Source organism: Stegastes partitus, unplaced genomic scaffold (genome assembly GCF_000690725.1).
Source record: "Stegastes partitus isolate 25-593 unplaced genomic scaffold, Stegastes_partitus-1.0.2 Scaffold50, whole genome shotgun sequence".
Lineage (NCBI taxonomy): Eukaryota > Metazoa > Chordata > Actinopteri > Pomacentridae > Stegastes > Stegastes partitus.
Window position 1 is genome coordinate 79,972 of NW_007577781.1, and position 17,550 is coordinate 97,521.

The 17,550-nt window shown below is 39.9% G+C and overlaps 1 protein-coding gene across 1 annotated transcript; it reads right to left on the minus strand.

Moving 5' to 3' along the window:
• Positions 1 to 237: 237 nt before the first annotated feature.
• LOC103376551 (matrilin-3-like) lies at positions 238 to 15,376 on the minus strand. The gene is made up of 12 exons (XM_008306947.1): positions 15,043 to 15,376; positions 14,581 to 14,712; positions 13,369 to 14,073; positions 10,672 to 10,791; positions 7,219 to 7,338; positions 4,729 to 4,848; positions 4,459 to 4,578; positions 4,139 to 4,258; positions 3,698 to 3,823; positions 3,376 to 3,495; positions 1,582 to 1,683; positions 238 to 1,306 (listed from the first exon to the last, which is right to left on the minus strand). Exons 1-12 carry the CDS (start codon positions 15,374 to 15,376, stop codon positions 1,254 to 1,256), a joined length of 2,172 nt encoding a protein of 723 aa, XP_008305169.1. The 3' UTR covers positions 238 to 1,253.
• Between the last annotated feature and the right edge of the window lie 2,174 nt (positions 15,377 to 17,550).

Genomic DNA, 17,550 nt, shown 5'->3' on the forward strand with positions numbered 1-17,550 from the left:
GATTTCGAGAAAACCGCTTTAATTGACGAAAACTATTGTCCCACCACATAACTGATCAACTGAAAGCCAAACAAATCTCCACTAAGCAAACCAATGAAGATATATTGTGTTTCATTCGTGGCTGACTTATTCAGAGCTGTATTTTTTAATTGATCAAACTGTGAATTATAATTTGAATGTTTTTAAAGATGCTTCTTAATCAACAGGGCAAACACACAATACAGAGGACAAACAGGATCCATGGTTTTAGAATATTTATTTGTCGCTACATACGCAGTAGAAAATATACAGACAAGTTGTTATGTATCACAAAAGTACCACAATACATCATGCACATTACTGTCAGTTTACACCACGGCTGTATGAAAGAAGAGTATACAGTACATGTGTATTGTATGAGGAAAACACAGTGTCATGTTTCCAGAACCTTGAATTGAAATTTGGACTGCTGCCAGAAAGAAAAAGACTTTTCACGTGTGCAAAGTACTGAAGCAGTCCAGTCAACCTTTAACTTTCTAAACTGTATGTAGTCTTCCCCTAAATAACTGTACCTGTCTGTTACAAAAAAAAATATTTTGTGTATCAAAGAAAAGGATTATAGTAATGCCCTGTGATTTAATATACCCTGGGCCATTTGGATCAGAGTATATTTTGATCTTTTCTACAAGCTAAGACTGCAACAACACAAACAGTGCGCTTGTTGCATAAGAGATTAGTTGTTGTATTATACTGTGGATGGAGACTTTGTGTTCTGCTAAGAACCCTATACTACATGGCTCCAGAAATACTCCAAAAGTACTGAATACACAACAAGAACGTGATACAAAATGTTTTCCTCTAAAAATAATTTAAACAATATTTATGAAAGCATAGACTGAACTTTTAACATGTTAATTCCAAATAAATATTTTGTTCTGTAAATTCCTTAATTATCTTACATAATTTTAATCTGAACTCAATGACTGTAACTGTTAGCAGGGAATGTTGTTTTTCTTTTAATTATGCAAGCACATGTACCCCTTTACACCAGTTACACCTGACTTTACTGTAAGAAGAAACTACCTACTGTGTTGTGAATGTAAGATTACAGTTTTATGATATTAAACAACGCTGCTGCCACCAGTTCACTGGATGAGAAATGAATACTACGCACATTTTCAGTCAAATATTAAGACATTTGTAGGTCACAGATGAATTCCGCTGGTCGAGAAAATTGGATGTCCGGAAAATGTCTTCAGATGGCATTGTTGTTTCTAATATTGCTGTTGGCCCTCAATCAGGTTCACTTTGTCTGAAAGCTCATCCAGTAAGCAGATAGTTAAGGAAACAGAATTGTAATAGTGTGGTTGATATTGTGACACTAGCCATAGATTTATTATGAATCAACAGATTTAAAGGTTAGAATCAGCTTCAACTTACGGCCATTAAAAGTAAGAGACAAACTGATTACTGCATCTATCCAAGCTGTTCCTGCAACAGTGTTTTAAAAACACAATATGAAATCATCTCATAATTTCGCAGTTTTACAATCTTAGTAGCAAATTCAGTTTGTGGACCCGCCTGGGGTTGGGAAAAGGATATGTCTTCTGCTCAGCTCCTGAATGGTTGACTGCACTTTTTTCTGGAACAAAATTTGAGCTTCACACATGCAGGCATCTTGAGTTATTTCACCTCTCATCTCCTCTGAAAGACAAATATAAGAAGACAGTTGAAGAATGTGAGAGGCGTTTCATCATATCTTGCGTTTTTGCTTTAGTCACTCAGTAGAAAGAAGCAACGCAGACAATCTACGTTCCCATTTGAAGATTCATTTTTAAGGCTCCAAAGAATCGTTGTTAGTCTTCAAATTGGAAACTATGTTGTAGGTTAAAGGTAGGTGTTGTATTCTAAACTTAAGGATACTTGATTGAAATGTGTACAGCAGTCAGTTTTAGGCAAAATCAAGAGTTTTCTTTTGTAAGTGAAATTAGTAAATATATTAAAACTTTTCAGTCAGTTAAACTACTCAAACATCACCCATGACTACTCACTTACTGAGGTCAGGTATGGACACCTTCAGCTGGGATTTTAACACACATAATAATCATTTAAGCAATCTATACACAAACATGCACAGCCACAAATCACTGCAAGAGATTCGGTTCCAACAGACAAATTCAATCCAGTCCAATCTTTAGTTGGACCAAAGTTCCTTATTAGCCGATAGCATTCCTTGAAGGTTTTTCACTCCTTACACTGGCACAGTACACTTCTATATTCCATAGTGTACTGGACCAGTACAGCTGGACTTAGCAGCTTTGGTAACAGTCAGCTGCAGACTTCTCCACAACTGAAGAATGCAAAAGGAAAGACATCATTGAAATCATATAGTTCTGTTCAATTTAAAGTTACACAATATAATCGTAAATCTACAGAAACTGGTAAACACACCCCCCCTATTTACTGTGAGTGCTGGTTCTGGTCTGCATCCACAAAACCTCACAACTTTGCACAAGGTTACAGGGTTGGAGAATCACAGTAGTCACAGAAATGCGTTGACAGTCCTCATGCTTCATTCTATTTTGCACAGAGCTCTCCACTGAGGTGTTAGCTAACCGTGGACGCACCACTGTTACTACCTATAGCTGATGTGATCTGCTGAATTCAGGATCATTTTTGATAGCACATACTGCATGGAACAGACTGAAGAAATCTTTAAAATTTTGCAGTGGTGACATGGAAATCAGGTTGTCTATGCCGAAGAAGATCATTGTTTTTGACGCAGCCTTCAAGGCAGCCAATACTTTACACTGCATATCCTAGCGGAATAATTATGGTGACCCAGTAGAAGCAAAAACACAATAACCACAATGGCTGAAGCAAATCTTCAGGCAAGGTAGTTGGGCTATCTGACCTTGTAAGACATTAGCTATAAGTCTGCCATCCCATGCATTTCCATTTGAGCCAATATATCCAGCATGTTCCATTGTCTGCATTAATCTGTCAGGTACAGAAAAACCACAGTTGCTGATGTTAGATGGTTGCATTCTGCACTCTAGGCAGTCTGTGCCATAAGCTCCTTACAGTCAAGCCTTTCTCTTTACCGTGGCATCAAATTCTTTCTTTTCTTCTGCTGCTGCTGGCGTCTAACAGATATGTGCAAGGTGTCCTTTGGTATCAGTGTCACCTGCATCAAAATGAGATCCAGTTTTCTAGTTTAAAAAGCCTCATGGGGGCCGGCGCTATCGCTCAACTGGTTGAGCTGGTGACCCATGTACAGGGGCTGTAGTCCACTATGCAGCGGCCATGGGTTCGAATCCCGCTCATGGCTCTTTGTTGCAAAGACACCCTCCACAGACACCACAATGTGTGTTTCCAAAAAGTGCAAACTCTTACGTGAGCATGTTTTCTGGTCTGCATTCAACATATATCCCCCTCGACACTTGCAGTTGTAAGAATCTCCATTGCTGATACAAATATGTTGGCAGTCATGTCCCTGAGTACATGCATCTGAACCTGGAAAGACACACTAAATGACTGGGTACCTCAGTCAACAAACTCTTTGCTGTCAGCCCTATAATATTCACGGAATCCCCTGTTAAAACACCATCATGTGATGAATATATTACAAGTGCCTCAGTAGTTCTTGGTCTGTTATGGGATAACATTAAATACCTCCAGATACTGAAAAAAATGTTGAAGGTAGGAAGTTTCTTACGTGAGCATGTTTTCTTGTCCACATTCAGCACATATCCCACTCGGCACTTGCAGGTGTATGAGTTCCCATTGTTGACACATATGTGCTGGCAGTCGTGTCCCTTGGCACATGCATCTGAACCTGCACCTGAAAAGACAAGCTCACACCTCAGTGATTTATTGCATCAGAAACAATCACTTGGCTTGATGAAGGGGTTTTGGACTCAGGTCTTTGTAAAAGAAGTGTATCCCACAGCCCTTAGACGTATACCTTTCATCAGGCCCAGTCTCCCATATCTCCTTCACTATGAGTGAATTCTTGCACTGCTCACATACATTTTTAATGATGGAAAATATTTTTGAAAAAGGTTTTAGTGCTGTGATGAATTATGCCTGTAGGGATACTTAGGGAAGCTGCTCATACCACAGACATCAAATATGCATACTGAAAAAAAGTTCTTACTTGAGCATGTTTTCTGGTCTGCATTCAAAATATATCCCGCTCGACACATGCAGACATACGAGTCACCACTGTTGACACAAATGTGCTGGCAATCATGTTCCTGGGCACATATATCCGATGCTGAAAGGAAACACTTCCACATCTGACTGACTGATTCTGATGAGATCCATCATGAGCTCTTCACTTGTTGTGAACTCTCTGAAGGGGTAAATCTCATTCATAAAGTTAATGAAATCTGTGACCACATGCTCCATTTCTATCACTGTTATTTTCAGTTTTAGTAACATATCAGTGAAATTGTGAAATGTCCAGGTTCTTACGTGAGCATGTTTTCTGGTCTGCATTCAACACATATCCCATCTGACATTTGCATATGTACGAGTCATCAGTGCTGACGCAAATGTGTTGGCAGCCGTGTCCCTGGGAACATGTATTCGATCCTGAAAAGAAAGACTTTCACATCTACCTTCCCCAATTTACATCAATAAGAGAACTCTTGGTAAGTAGAACTCATTATGGTGGAGCTCTGCAAATGATGGATTCTGAAGCAAGCCTAAGACACATCTGAAAGAAAGGTCCACTTTTCTTACGTGAGCATGTTTTCTTATCTGGGTTCAACTCATATCCCACTCGACATTTGCAGGTGTATGAGTCATCACCGTTTACACAAATGTGCTGGCAATCATGTCCATAGCCACATGGATCAAAACCTGAAAAGAGACCACATGTGGTATGATATCTCATATCATTAGTCAAATAGACCTGGAGCCTCTGATTGACCACTGATCCTTTCACAGCTGATAGTAGCTATAGTTAAATGTTCTCTGCCTCATTCTTCTGTGTGTCTTCAAGGGTAGACACTTGTGAAGCTTTACAAATGATATACATCATAGCCATGAAAACAATACAGTACACCTGTGTCTATTACTATTATTAAGAACAAACTACATATCTGATGTCCAAAACTATCCAAACTTTAATCCTCCTTTTGAAGGCCTTTTAAACTTTACCTAAGTACCAGGACGTGTACATTAAGGTTATGATTGTGTCACTTTATGAGAACAGACTTTCCCTGAATGCAGACTTAATAATTGTCAATTTTGACACAAATATGCTTGCAGTCATGTCCTGTTGGTACATTTGTCTGAACCTAGTAAAAGGTCCTTTACTTAGTGTAAATGCATCCACCATGAATTACACAACAAGTTTTGGAGCTTCAAAAGGCTACAGTTGCACTTACAAAATATGCTAGTTATATGCAAATCAATCCCAGGCTCTGTCCAAAAAATAATTTGCATTCAACTGTTGAAACTATTTTTAACAACTTGCGTGAGTATATCTAGCAAACACAAGATGATTTCTGTAGTCTTTTATCACACATCAGGAAGTTTCACTAAACACCAGATGCATATCAAAAATAAAATGCCAGTTCTTACGTGAGCATGTTTTCTGGTCGGCATTCAACACATATCCCTCATGACACAAGCAAAGGTATGAATCATCGTCTTTGACACAAATATGTTGGCAGTCACGTTTCTCATCGCATATGTCCAAACCTGAAAAGAGACACTTACAAAGCTAACGCATTTGTGAAACCCACAGCCTACTGTGCAGCTTATGATGGGAAAAGAAAGATGAACATTTTATGAAGGATGTGGACATATCTTCAGCACCTTTTCCATCATTTAATCAAATACCTACATGTAAAGAATGCATTTATGTAATGACCCACAAAAACTGCATGCAAGTCCAGATTTTTAGCTCTGCATGTTTTCCTCAGATGCAACCACACTAAATCATTCCATTTGCCTCTATGCATCAGGGCACTCATTCAAAATAAACTGCATCAACTGTACATTACAGTGTCTCACAAGCTCTTATTGTGAATATTTTTGGCCAACACAAACACTTCTATCTTTCACGAAATTGCTTTTGCAGCATTTAACCAAGTACCTCCAATATTGGCAATTGCCACTTTGCACTAGAACATTTACAGTGCCTAAAGAAAGTATTCAACCATCTCGAAAGTTTTCTCCTTTTATTGCTTTTCAGCATTGCATCATCAATTGTCAATTTAATTAAGCTTTTTTAGACAAGAATTTACGAAAAAGACTCTTTCATGTCAAAGTCAAAACATTTCTACAAAGTAATGCCAATTTTTAAGCATATAAATGTAAACTAGCATTTCTATATGCACTGTATATCAAACACAGTACAGACACACATAGAGCTAATATCCACAGATAGTTTGTCCAAGACCATCATTTGTGAATGCTTAGGTTAGGTTAAGAAAGGCCAGAATCATTTCAAAATGCACAGCACCCTATACCCTGTGCTTCTATCTCCACATTTCATACAATGATACTGGTTATAGTAAAGCACAGACATTGCTAAGAGATCCATATCCACTCATAAAGCCCGAGTTCTTACGTGAGCATGTTTTCTGGTCTGCATTCAACACATATCCCTCCCAACATTTGCAGATGTAGGAGACATTGTTGTTGACACAAACATGCTGGCAGTCATGTCCCTGTGCACATGTATCTGAACCTGAAACGAGACACTCGCATTTGTAACTGAGCCACCGGCAGGAGCTTTCAGTACATCACTGTGAGTCAATTTATAATTTAAGTGATGGTCATATACTCCATACCTCTCATACTTTTTTTTAAAAAATCCATTTAGTGAAATAAATATCAGAGAAGTCTGAAACACTGCACCTCACATGCATCTGAAGCATAGAAATAAAATTCAGGTTCTTACGTGAGCATGTTTTCTGGTCTGCATTCAACACATAGCCCTCTCGACACTCGCAAAGGTAAGATTCACCATTTGCGACACAAATGTGATGGCAATCATGTCCCTGGATGCACACATCCGATCCTGAAAAGAGACACTTCCACAGCTAACACTTCCACCATCAGTTAGGACTCCTGAGTTTGTTGTGGTGCTCAGGACAGAAACAGTCACATACTGTATGTCTTTTTTCTTCATTTAAACAAGCAGTAGTTAATTTCTCTTATAAAGCAGTGACACTGCACTTCCAAAAATGCACATCAAAGGTCCTGACAGGGTCTTACGTGAGCACGTTTTTTGGTCTGCATTTAACATATATCCTGATCGGCACTTGCAGATGTAAGAGTCATCACTGTTTTCACAAATGTGCTGGCACTCATGTCCATGGGTGCATGGATCAGAACCTGAAAAGAGACACATCCATATGCGGGTAACATTTAATGACATGTAGAGTTTGCCCTGTTGGATGTTCTGTCTGGCCATTGTTCTTTTTCAGTTGGATAAAAACTGGCTGCAGCTCACACATCTGCATCAGTCTTTGTCCTAATTCTAAAAGTTATCCAGGCTGAGGTCAACAGCTGACAGTATACAAGAGCAAGCCAGTACTTAGTCAGTGTATCTAATACTGATACATTCAGTGTCAGCAGATTTGCAGTTTGCCACACAAGAGGCACGAATAGCATTTGTCTGTACAAAGAGTCTCAACAGCTCTGGGCCATTCATAATTATATTATTTTTCTAGTCCACATGACAACAAGTTTGTCCAGCAGCAAAACCTGCTGGTTTCTGAGCCTGAAACAATGAGTTATCTGACCACATGAGTCCCAAGACATCTGCCATGGATCCACTGAGCTTCAAAGGAACAGCTACCAAAGCTAAACGTTACTGGTAAGTCTATATTTTTGCCTTGCCATCACATAGTAAGATGCCACCACTATTTGTATTACTGTCATTCCCCTTTAGCCACTGGGGAAATGGGATAACTAGGAACTTCAAGCAGCTTGTTGCCAAACAGCAATGGGGCTGGAAAATGAAACCAACATGGATGTGACAAAAAACTGCAGGTCCGTGAATGTCCACTTCAAGCTGGCTCAAAAAGGAATCAATGCCCATAGAGCCCCTATGTTAAAATGTCCAACTTTACAGCAGAAATAATCATGTTTACAGTGCGGTACGGTCGACTAAGACATTACAATTGCCAATCAGACTAAATTTAAGACTACATCAAAACAGCCTTCTTATTCATTTCCAAGAGACTGCTGTGCTGACAGAACCATGGTAATCCAACAAAAAACTCATAGGGATCAAGTTTGCTGTAACAAAGTGGAACCTTCTTCAGTAAAACACAACTCTGCCAATCAAAGGCATCTTTTAGGTTACTTTTACCAAACCAATATACTGTCCATGCAGGTTATAGGACACCTGAGACAAATCCACAGAGAGGAGGTTACAGAGGTGCTTTCACAATATTTTCCAGTCTGCATTCAACACATTTCCAAAGGGCACTGGTAGAATGAGACTAACGGACCACCATTTCTTTTACAGTCACAACTCTGTTTGTTCTCCATCTCTCAGAGCATTGATGCAGTCTCCCTACTGACAGCTGTCCAAAGAATGTTTTCGACAAGATTTGCACAATCAAATGCAACGACGTTCTCAGGACACTGCACCAAATAAAGGTATGAAATGTGTCTGTAAGTGTTCTTACGTGAACAGGTTTTGTTGTCTGCATTCAACACATATCCTTCGTAACACATGCAGACATATGCGTCACCATTTTTGACACAAGTGTGTTGGCAGTCATGTCCCTGGGCACACGTATCCAAATCTGCAAAGAAACATTTCTATTCACAGTCGTCATAAGAACTGACCTGCACCTGACAGAGTGCAAGTTAAAGCTGAACTGAGCCTCCACCTCTCACTGTGTAGAGTATCTTAAATGTTTTCTAGGCTAGTATTAATCAGTGACCCAATCACTCTTGTTTCAAGATGGCATAAAGTTGTAACTGCTGATTCCAATTCAACGTGATCGTACAAATTCTTGCCAAGCAGTCGACTTCAGTGCTGTGATCTCACCAATTCCCAAGTATTTTAGATCGTGTACATACAACATCCAATTTGTAGGAAATCTGTCACAACATCAAGTTTACTAGAAAGGTTCAGGTTCTTACGTGAACATGTTTTCTGGTCTGTGTTTAACACATATCCCATTCGACACTCGCAGATGTACGAATCATCAGTGCTGAGACAGATATGTTGGCAGTCATGTCCCTGGGAACATGTGTCCAAACCTGAAAAGAAAAACTTCTTCATCTGATAAACATGAAGTTCTAACGGTGGGAGTCATTATGGAGCTTTTGACTGTTACTTTTACAGGACATATAAACTAAAGCAGTTCCTGTTCAGCCAAAATATGCTGTGCCCACCTTAGAGAGTCCCTCACCAGCTCACACAATGCAAATGGAGACCACACAGAAATGTCATGTAAAACACATAGAAACCAGTCAAAAACAGACAGCAAACAAATTCTTGTTCTTACGTGAGCATGTTTTCTGGTCTGCATTCAACACATATCCCATTTGACATTTGCAGACGTACGAGTCACCACTGCTGACACAAACATGTTGGCAATCATGTCCTTGGGCGCATGTATGTGAACCTGAAAAGAAACACTTCCACATCTAAACTATAGATGTCAAGAAGCCCTGAATTAGTTACATTTCATACAAGTGCAAATCATCCTTTCAACAGCGTTTTCAGTAACTTTCAGTCTGGTTTGAGGTATTCTTTAAAATTTTCCTCCATTTTACGAAAATGCAATAACACAATTGAAACACTGTCAACAGCCAAACCAACAGGTGGCGATATAACCCTTACCTTAGCCACGTTGGCCAAACAGAAGCCCAAAAAAGCTATTACTGATTCTGGCAGACTACCAACGACAGCACATTGAGTAAAAAAGGAATCATATGTGTGGAATGATTCAGATGCCTCTGTCCCACAATATATTGGTATAACCATTCCAAAAATGTCTACTCTCAGTTTATTATCCTCAGAGCTGTCTAATAGAACCTCTTCTGTTGTTACTGAAAATGAACAATAATTAGTTTCCTATTTTACTCACGATGTTCCGTGTCCTCGCCCGTTTATTTGTCTAAATTCTTTAATGTCATCAACTCAGGTATTACTAATGCTTCCCTTTATCACCTGCAGTTTGTTCAAAATGCAGCAGTAAGGATTATTACCAGTTTGGATTACCCAACATCTGACTAAGACGGTTTTCAGTCCTGACATAACAGCAAAGAAGGAGAACTTTTAGGGTTTGTGCCACTCATCGGCCCAGGCTTTTACCATGCCCTGCCTGCTCATTTAATTTATCATGAATATTGTCTTCCCAAATCTATTCTGGGCAACCCAAAACACTGGCAACAAGAGATGGTATGCGGCGTGTTTACAGTATAGAGTACCAAACCAACTAATGATCAAAAGCAGTTTGAACACAGCCTATGAACCCGAGGTGCTATCTACATTGTTCCATCATATTTTATCTATGTCTAACAAGGCTTTCCCCATTCAAGATCAGATCAAAGTTTCATCAAGATTCAGTCAAAATATAACTTTTAGTCATGTCTAACATTTCTGACAGTAGTTTTTAGATGCTAAATCATGCAAAAGCACTGCAGGGTTTTGGGACCGTGACAATGAATATAAACATAAAGACAAATAAAGAGTCTTACGTGAGCATGTTTTCTTGTCCGGGTTTAAGACGTAGCCCGAGCGACACTTGCAGCTGTAAGAGTTGCCGTTGTTGACACAAATATGCTGGCAACTGTGTCCTTGAGCACATGCATCCGAACCTGAAAAGAAACACTCCAATGTCTGATTGGCTTAAGTCTAGTGAAATCAATAACTTCTTTGTTAGTAAGTTGTAAGTATGCACCGAGTTAGCAGCCACATGCAGGTTAGTTTGCGTGATCTCTGTGCTTCGACTACAAGGACGTTATAATTAATTTACATTGTTTCAGACAGTTATTTGTGAAGATAAAGACATAGACATATGTTACACAGGCTTTTCAACTCAAGCCAACAGAATAACTGACCATCTTAGTTTTGCAACAAAAATTCCATGCAGTACAAACCAAACACAAAATCTTAACACAAAACCTACTGAAGGCTGCAATCTTTCATTTAATCACTGCATGCCTTCAGTAGTGATGTGAACAGACATTAGGTGGTCTCAGTGAAACACAGAGGTCGCTTGAACCCACTCTTCAGATGCAAACTGTCATTAAAGAGCAAGTTTTTCAGTTTGCGCTGAAGGCCTGTTGTGATTTTTAACACGACTTGCAGTGAGTTCAACACTAAGTGGAATGTTACATTTCTAACATATGTAACGTGTGTTTGCTAGTTTGGGTGGTTCCAGAAAGTTGAAAATGCTAACATTTTTTTAAATCCACATTTTACCGAATGAAAATGACTCAATAGTGGGATTCTGAAATACTTCTCTCTCAATAGCTCTTTCTACCAGGTTTCCAACTACATTTGTCATTCGTCCCTACTCTCTAATACTATCTATTGGAGCGTCTTGGTGAGATATGCCACATGTGAAGTGCTAGAAATCACTGCAGAAACACATAACTAACCTGTTTATATTGTAGCAGTTTTGTGGTAAAGGTTTGGCTAGTTTTAGGTAGAAAAACAACTTAGCTCTGTTAAAGGAATGATCTATGTTTTAGTGAAAATAGGTACTTTCTTAAGGTTGGAGGACCTTCATCATCATGAGTGTAATAACAAAAATGTAGTCATGGAACATGCAACAATTGGTTCGAAATCAAAATGTGGCCTTATATTATAATGTCTAGTGTTTTGTTGACCCATTCATCCACTCAGAAATCCTCCAACATGAACTCTGAGGCTCTACAACAAGTGACAGCCATTAAAAGGGGGCATATGGCAGTTCTTAGACGACAACTTGAGATAGCGCAACTATAAAACTAAACTGTGTATCAAACAAACTTGGAAATGATTCTTGTGGGAATCTCAACTTGTCCCATTTCCCCTGGTCAATAAAGAGCAGCAGAGCTACACCTGCATGCTTGGCAGTGACTAGAGCTGTGGTTGAAGCTGTGACTGGAACATGTGGTTGTGGTTATGATTATTGTCATGGCTATTAATATAAATATAGAATTACAGCTTCAGCACTACTGAAAAGACAATGAGTACAGTTATATTTGTGGAAAAAGAGAAACACTCAAGGTATAAACTCTATACTTCTATCAAATATAACAGATGTATCACCAGAAACCACAGCACTGACTAATCACAGTGTTCATCCAGCCTTCCTCTTTGTACAAATGGGGATTAAAAATGCGAACTGCTGGGTAACTCAAAATGTTTTGAGAGTAAATGGAGAAGTAGTTCAGACCAAAATCCCATTGTGAGTCTTTGGGGGCTGCTTACATGTTTTTTTTTTAACTTAAGAGTTACACTTTCATGAAGACACGCTTGTACTTCTTACATTCCAAGTTATGAAATCACCCAAATTTATCAAAAGCAGTTGAGCTGAATTAAGCATTCCTGTAGCCTACATACTACATAAATGTAAATAAATGGAGATTTAGTGGAAATCATCCAAATGCTTTAGTTTTTTTCTCCAATTGTAAAAACCTACATGTTCTTTACTCTATTATTTTTTCCTTTTTTTAATACTTCATTTTTTGAAACAATTAAACAAATGAGATCAGTTTTAAAGGTGCTGGTTATGTCTGGACACAGCCAGGCTCACTGTTCCCCCATCCTTAGTCCTTGTGCTAAGCTAAGCTAACTGGAAAATAAGATTTCCTTTAAATCAAAGGATTTACACCGAATCACCTTTTTAGTCAACTTTACCACAAGCTAGTTAAGTTTTTCCTGTGCATGGTAAGTGTGAATGTTCTGTCAGAAATGGCAGAAGCCCAAATTTGACACCAGCTTTGCACGTCTTCAAGTAACTGAGCAGCGCACACGGCATGAGACACAAACTGCAGAGCAGCGAGTGAAGAGCAGCACGCTCCCTGTGAACATATAGACAGCATCATATTAGGTTTCTACCATTTTAAAGCATTCCAGTATGTAGAATTTGCTCTGAGTCAGCAGATGAACCAGTGATCAGAGGCTTGTCTTCTTCTTTAAATTGTTAGTACATAACTTTCCGGACATGTTTAATGCTGACTGCATTAATTCCACTCTACTTTTTCACCATCTGCATGGCAACAGTTAGTGAACATGTTTTTGGTGGGAAATCCAAATGCAACAACAAGTGGCGGTAAATGACTGGTTACCTTGCCCTTGTTCTTAAGACCAAAGAAGAGGACCAGTGACTTTAGAATGGAGATTCCCTCTATGGTGCTGCCCATTTGATCACAGGTTAATATAAGAAGACGGAGCTGACATACCGTTGTCTCCCTTATTGCCACGTTCATTATTTATTCCATTACGGTCCTTCCTGCCACCTAGGCCTAGTCCATTATCATCAATTCCGGCATCTATTGGAATATCAGCACTCCCATTATCATCATCCTTACCACACAAAGTTTCCCTAAATTTGGAAGTGAGCTTCTCTATGACACCGTAGGTCTCCACATAGAAGACATGGTCATCATGGGGGGTGCTGGCCATGAGCTGGAGGGACGCCATGTCAGCTCTGTCCACTCCCACCGCGTAGATCTCAATCCCTGACGCTCGTGCTGCTGCTGACACTTCCTCCACCTTGTCCTGGGGCCTCCCATCCGTCACTATGATGGCCACTTTGGCGATGTTCATGGCGCCAGCTCGAGCTCCTGCCTCCTCAGTGAAAGCTTTCTCCATTGCGGTCTTGATGGCCATGCCTGTCATGGTGCCTGAAGCCAGGGGCTCAATACGGGCCAGCGCCTGCTTCAGGGAGGACTTCTCGAAATACTTCTTCAGCAGAAACTCAATCTGCACTGTGCTGGCATAGTTGACGAGGCCAACTCGAGTGGCATCAGAGCCAATAGCCATGCTGTCCACCATGTCCTGCAGAAACTCTTTGGCCTTTTCAAACTCAGCGGGGCGCACGCTTCGGGAGCTGTCTATGATGAAGACCAGGTCTATTGGCCGGTTTCTGCAGTTAGATTTTGGTTCTGTAAAAAACAAATGGATGTTTTTATTGCAATTGTATTTATCTTGCTATATTACAGTACTAATAAAAAAATAAACTGATGAAATTTATACTGAGCCACAATTTAAAACCTTCACCACAACAAAGGCAGTACTTTTAAATGATCAGTGTTATTTTATAAAGTTTGGTCACAACATTTTAATCCATTTATTTCCATTTAGTTGTATATCATTTATTTATTGTATATTTTATCTCTTACATGCTTTTCATTTTCTTACTTTTTGACTTTTTCTTCTGTTTTAGCCAATTAATTTTAAATTTTCAGTAAAATGTGTGTGCACTTTATTCAACTTCACTGTTTCTTTTCTTTCTTTTTTTAGCTATTAATGTTATGAAGTATTTTGTACTTGGTCTGTTACATGTTTTCATCAACCTCTGTGTATGACATGGTATTGAATTAAATCTGCTTGCTTGCTTGCATGAGTAAAGGCTGTTTCTTTCTGCTGCCATGTTGGCTGAGGTTCAGTACCTGCGCTGGTTCTGCTGGATGCAGGAGAGTCTGCGCGCTGCAGCGGTGACAACAGCTGGCTGCTGCGCTGCCTCTGTGGCGACTGATGGTCGGAGGGCTGATAACGATCAGACCTGGAATCAGTGCCACCAGCTTTGCCAGGCGAGAGGGGAGAGGCAGAAGAGACAGCATTAGTTTACTTTGGTTTACCGCAAGAAGAGTCTGGTGTCCAAAAATTATTCCGATTTTTAATTATTTGATTGATTTTGCTTATGGGCACAAACTGCGCTGGAACTACATGTCCTCCAAAATCCTACAGGGTCTTGACCCACACTGACTTTGTATCCATGCATCTATCATAGATATAATAACATAAAAATACAAAAAAACGCCTTTACTATCAGTTTGCACACACACAGGAGGGTTACTGCACACGTCCACAGAACAGATTGCGCGTAAAGCGCACAGCATCTACCAACCGACCTCCACCCTGAGCTCTCCGTCCATCCAGCGGCAGGTGGTTGGTGGCACCTGCTCGGACGCCCCGCCGCTGCTGGAAGTCTTGGACGGTGTAATCATCCAGCTGGACGTCCCGAAAAGTTTCAGCACTCGGTACTTCGTCAGAGGTTTGTTCAATAGATGTGATATCGTCGAAGCGCTCACGGATTCTTGGGTGGAACTGCGAGGACACTCGTGAGACAGGAGGACTGACTGACAGCATCTGCCGGTGCTGTGACCGAGGCTGTGCCAAAGTTCCCACAGATCCCGAAGCCAGGATGCCAGCGAGGCAGACCAGTCCCCATATTAATGAAGCCATGGTGCCAGCACACAGTCGGCTTTCTGTGGTGGTCCTCCTCCTCCTCCAGCTCAGTGTTGCCTATTTATATGGTCTGATCCACGGTCCATGAGGCGTGGAGAACCAGAGGCCCAATCCAAAGGCTTCTAGGCCTGGACAAGAGAGGGGGGGTTTCAGGGCAGCAGCTGCTGTTACTTTCCCATAAGGCTGGTCTATCACAAAATCATTTCCCTCTGATTTCCAGGATCTGATACAATTCTGAAGCTACATCCACAATAATAATTATACCAAATAAGATAAATGTATTGATCTCTCACCAGGGAAATTCACAGCAGCCTGATAGCAGCTGGATGCAGCCTGTATCATAAAGGTTACACCGAAAGAAGCACAAGAATTACGAAAAGTACAACAGGGCTAATACATATACAATTGAAACCAGAAGTCTACATACACTGTATAAAAAGACATAAAAGCTTTTCTTTCCCCACTGTCTGACATTAAATCGGACTAAACTTTTCCTGTTTTCGGTCAGTTAGGATTACCAAAATTATTTCTATTTGCTAAATGCCAGAATAATGAGAGAGAGAATTTTCTTTTAGAGAATATTTCATTACTTTCTTCAAAGTCAGAATTTACATACACTAAGATTACTATGACTTCAAACTATTTGGGAAAGCCCAGAAGATGATGTCGTGGCTTTGGGAGCTTCTGATAGGTTAATTGACAACATTTGATTTAATTGGAGGCACACCTGTGGATGTATTTTAAGACACACCTCAAACACACTGCTTCCTGTTGTGACAACATGGAAAATCTAAAGAAATCAGCCAAGATATCAGGAAGAGAATTGTGGACCTCCACAAGTCTGGTTCATCCTTGGGCACAATTTCCAGATGCCTGAAGGTTCCACGTTCATCAGTTCAAATAATTATATACAAGTACAAACATCATGGGAATGTCCAGCCATCATACTGCTCAGGAAGGAGACGGGTTCTGTGTCCCAGAGATGAAGTGTTTTGGTGTGAAATGTGTGTATCAACCCCAGAACAAAAGCAGAAGACCTTGTGAAGATGCTGCTGAAGCTGGTAAGAGAGTGTCATTATCCACAGTTAAACGAGTCCTGTACCGACATGAGCTGAAAGGCTACTCAGAGAGGAAGAAGACATTACTCCAAAAGAAACATAAAACAGTCAGATTACAGTTTGCAAATGCCCACAGGGACAAAGACCTTCATTTTTGGAGACATGTCCAGTGGTCTGATGAAAGTAAAACTGAACTGTTTGGCCATAATGACCATCGTTACATTTGGAGGAAAAAGGGGGAAGCTTGCCAACCTGAGAACACCATCCCAACTGTTAAGTATGGAGTGGCAGCATCATGTTGTTGGGGTGTAGATGGCATCATGAGGAAAGAAGATTATGTGGAAATATTGAAGCAGCATCTCAAGACATCAGCCAGGAAGCTAAAGCTTGGGCCCAAATGGGTCTTCAAATGGACAATGACCCTAACCATATCGCCAAATTAGTTACAAAGAGGCTTCAGGACAACAAAGCCAATGTTTTGGAGCGGCCATCACAAAGCCCTGATCTCAATCCTGTAGAACATTTGTGGGCAGAGCTGAAAAGGTGTGTGGAGCAAGGCAGCCAACAAACCTGACTCAGTTCCACCAGTTCTGTCAGAAGGAATGGGCCAGAATTCATCAAACTATTGTGAGAAGCTTGAGGAAGGAAACCCAAAACATTTGACCCAATACAATTTAAAGGCAATGCTACCAAATACTAAGGTAATGTATGTAAACTTCTGACTTTGAAGAAAGTAATAAAAAAATATCTAAAATATTCTCTCTCTCATTATTCTGGTGTTTAGCAAATAGAAATAATTTTGGTAATCCTAACTGACCTAAAACAGGAAACGTTTAGTCGGATTTAATGTCAGACAGTGAGAAAAAAAAAGGTGATGTGGTTTCAACTGTATGTACGGTACTTTTTAACAATCTAAGGTACATTTTATATAAGACTGTAAAGTATTAAAGTAATAGGTATTTTAGGAATTTCTATTAATCCACATTTTTTTGTGGCAATTATTTTAAATTCTCTACAATTTGCTTTTTACACCTCTATATAAACTTGTTCATTTTAAACATGTGACCAGCTCATTACATCATGCAACTTTTACATGTTTCAACCAACAAAGAA

What these genes read in the sequence shown, in the direction of transcription:
- LOC103376551 (XM_008306947.1), bottom strand. Translation starts at nt 15,376, where the DNA reads ATGGCTTCATTAATATGGGGACTGGTCTGCCTCGCTGGCATCCTGGCT. An exon ending in ATCCAGCAGAACCAGCGCAG is followed by an intron (nt 14,074 to 14,580) that starts GTACTGAACCTC and finishes TGTTTTTTACAG; the next exon opens with AACCAAAATCTAACTGCAGA. An exon ending in TCAGGAGCTGAGCAGAAGAC is followed by an intron (nt 1,307 to 1,581) that starts ATATCCTTTTCC and finishes CTATCTGCTTAC; the next exon opens with TGGATGAGCTTTCAGACAAA.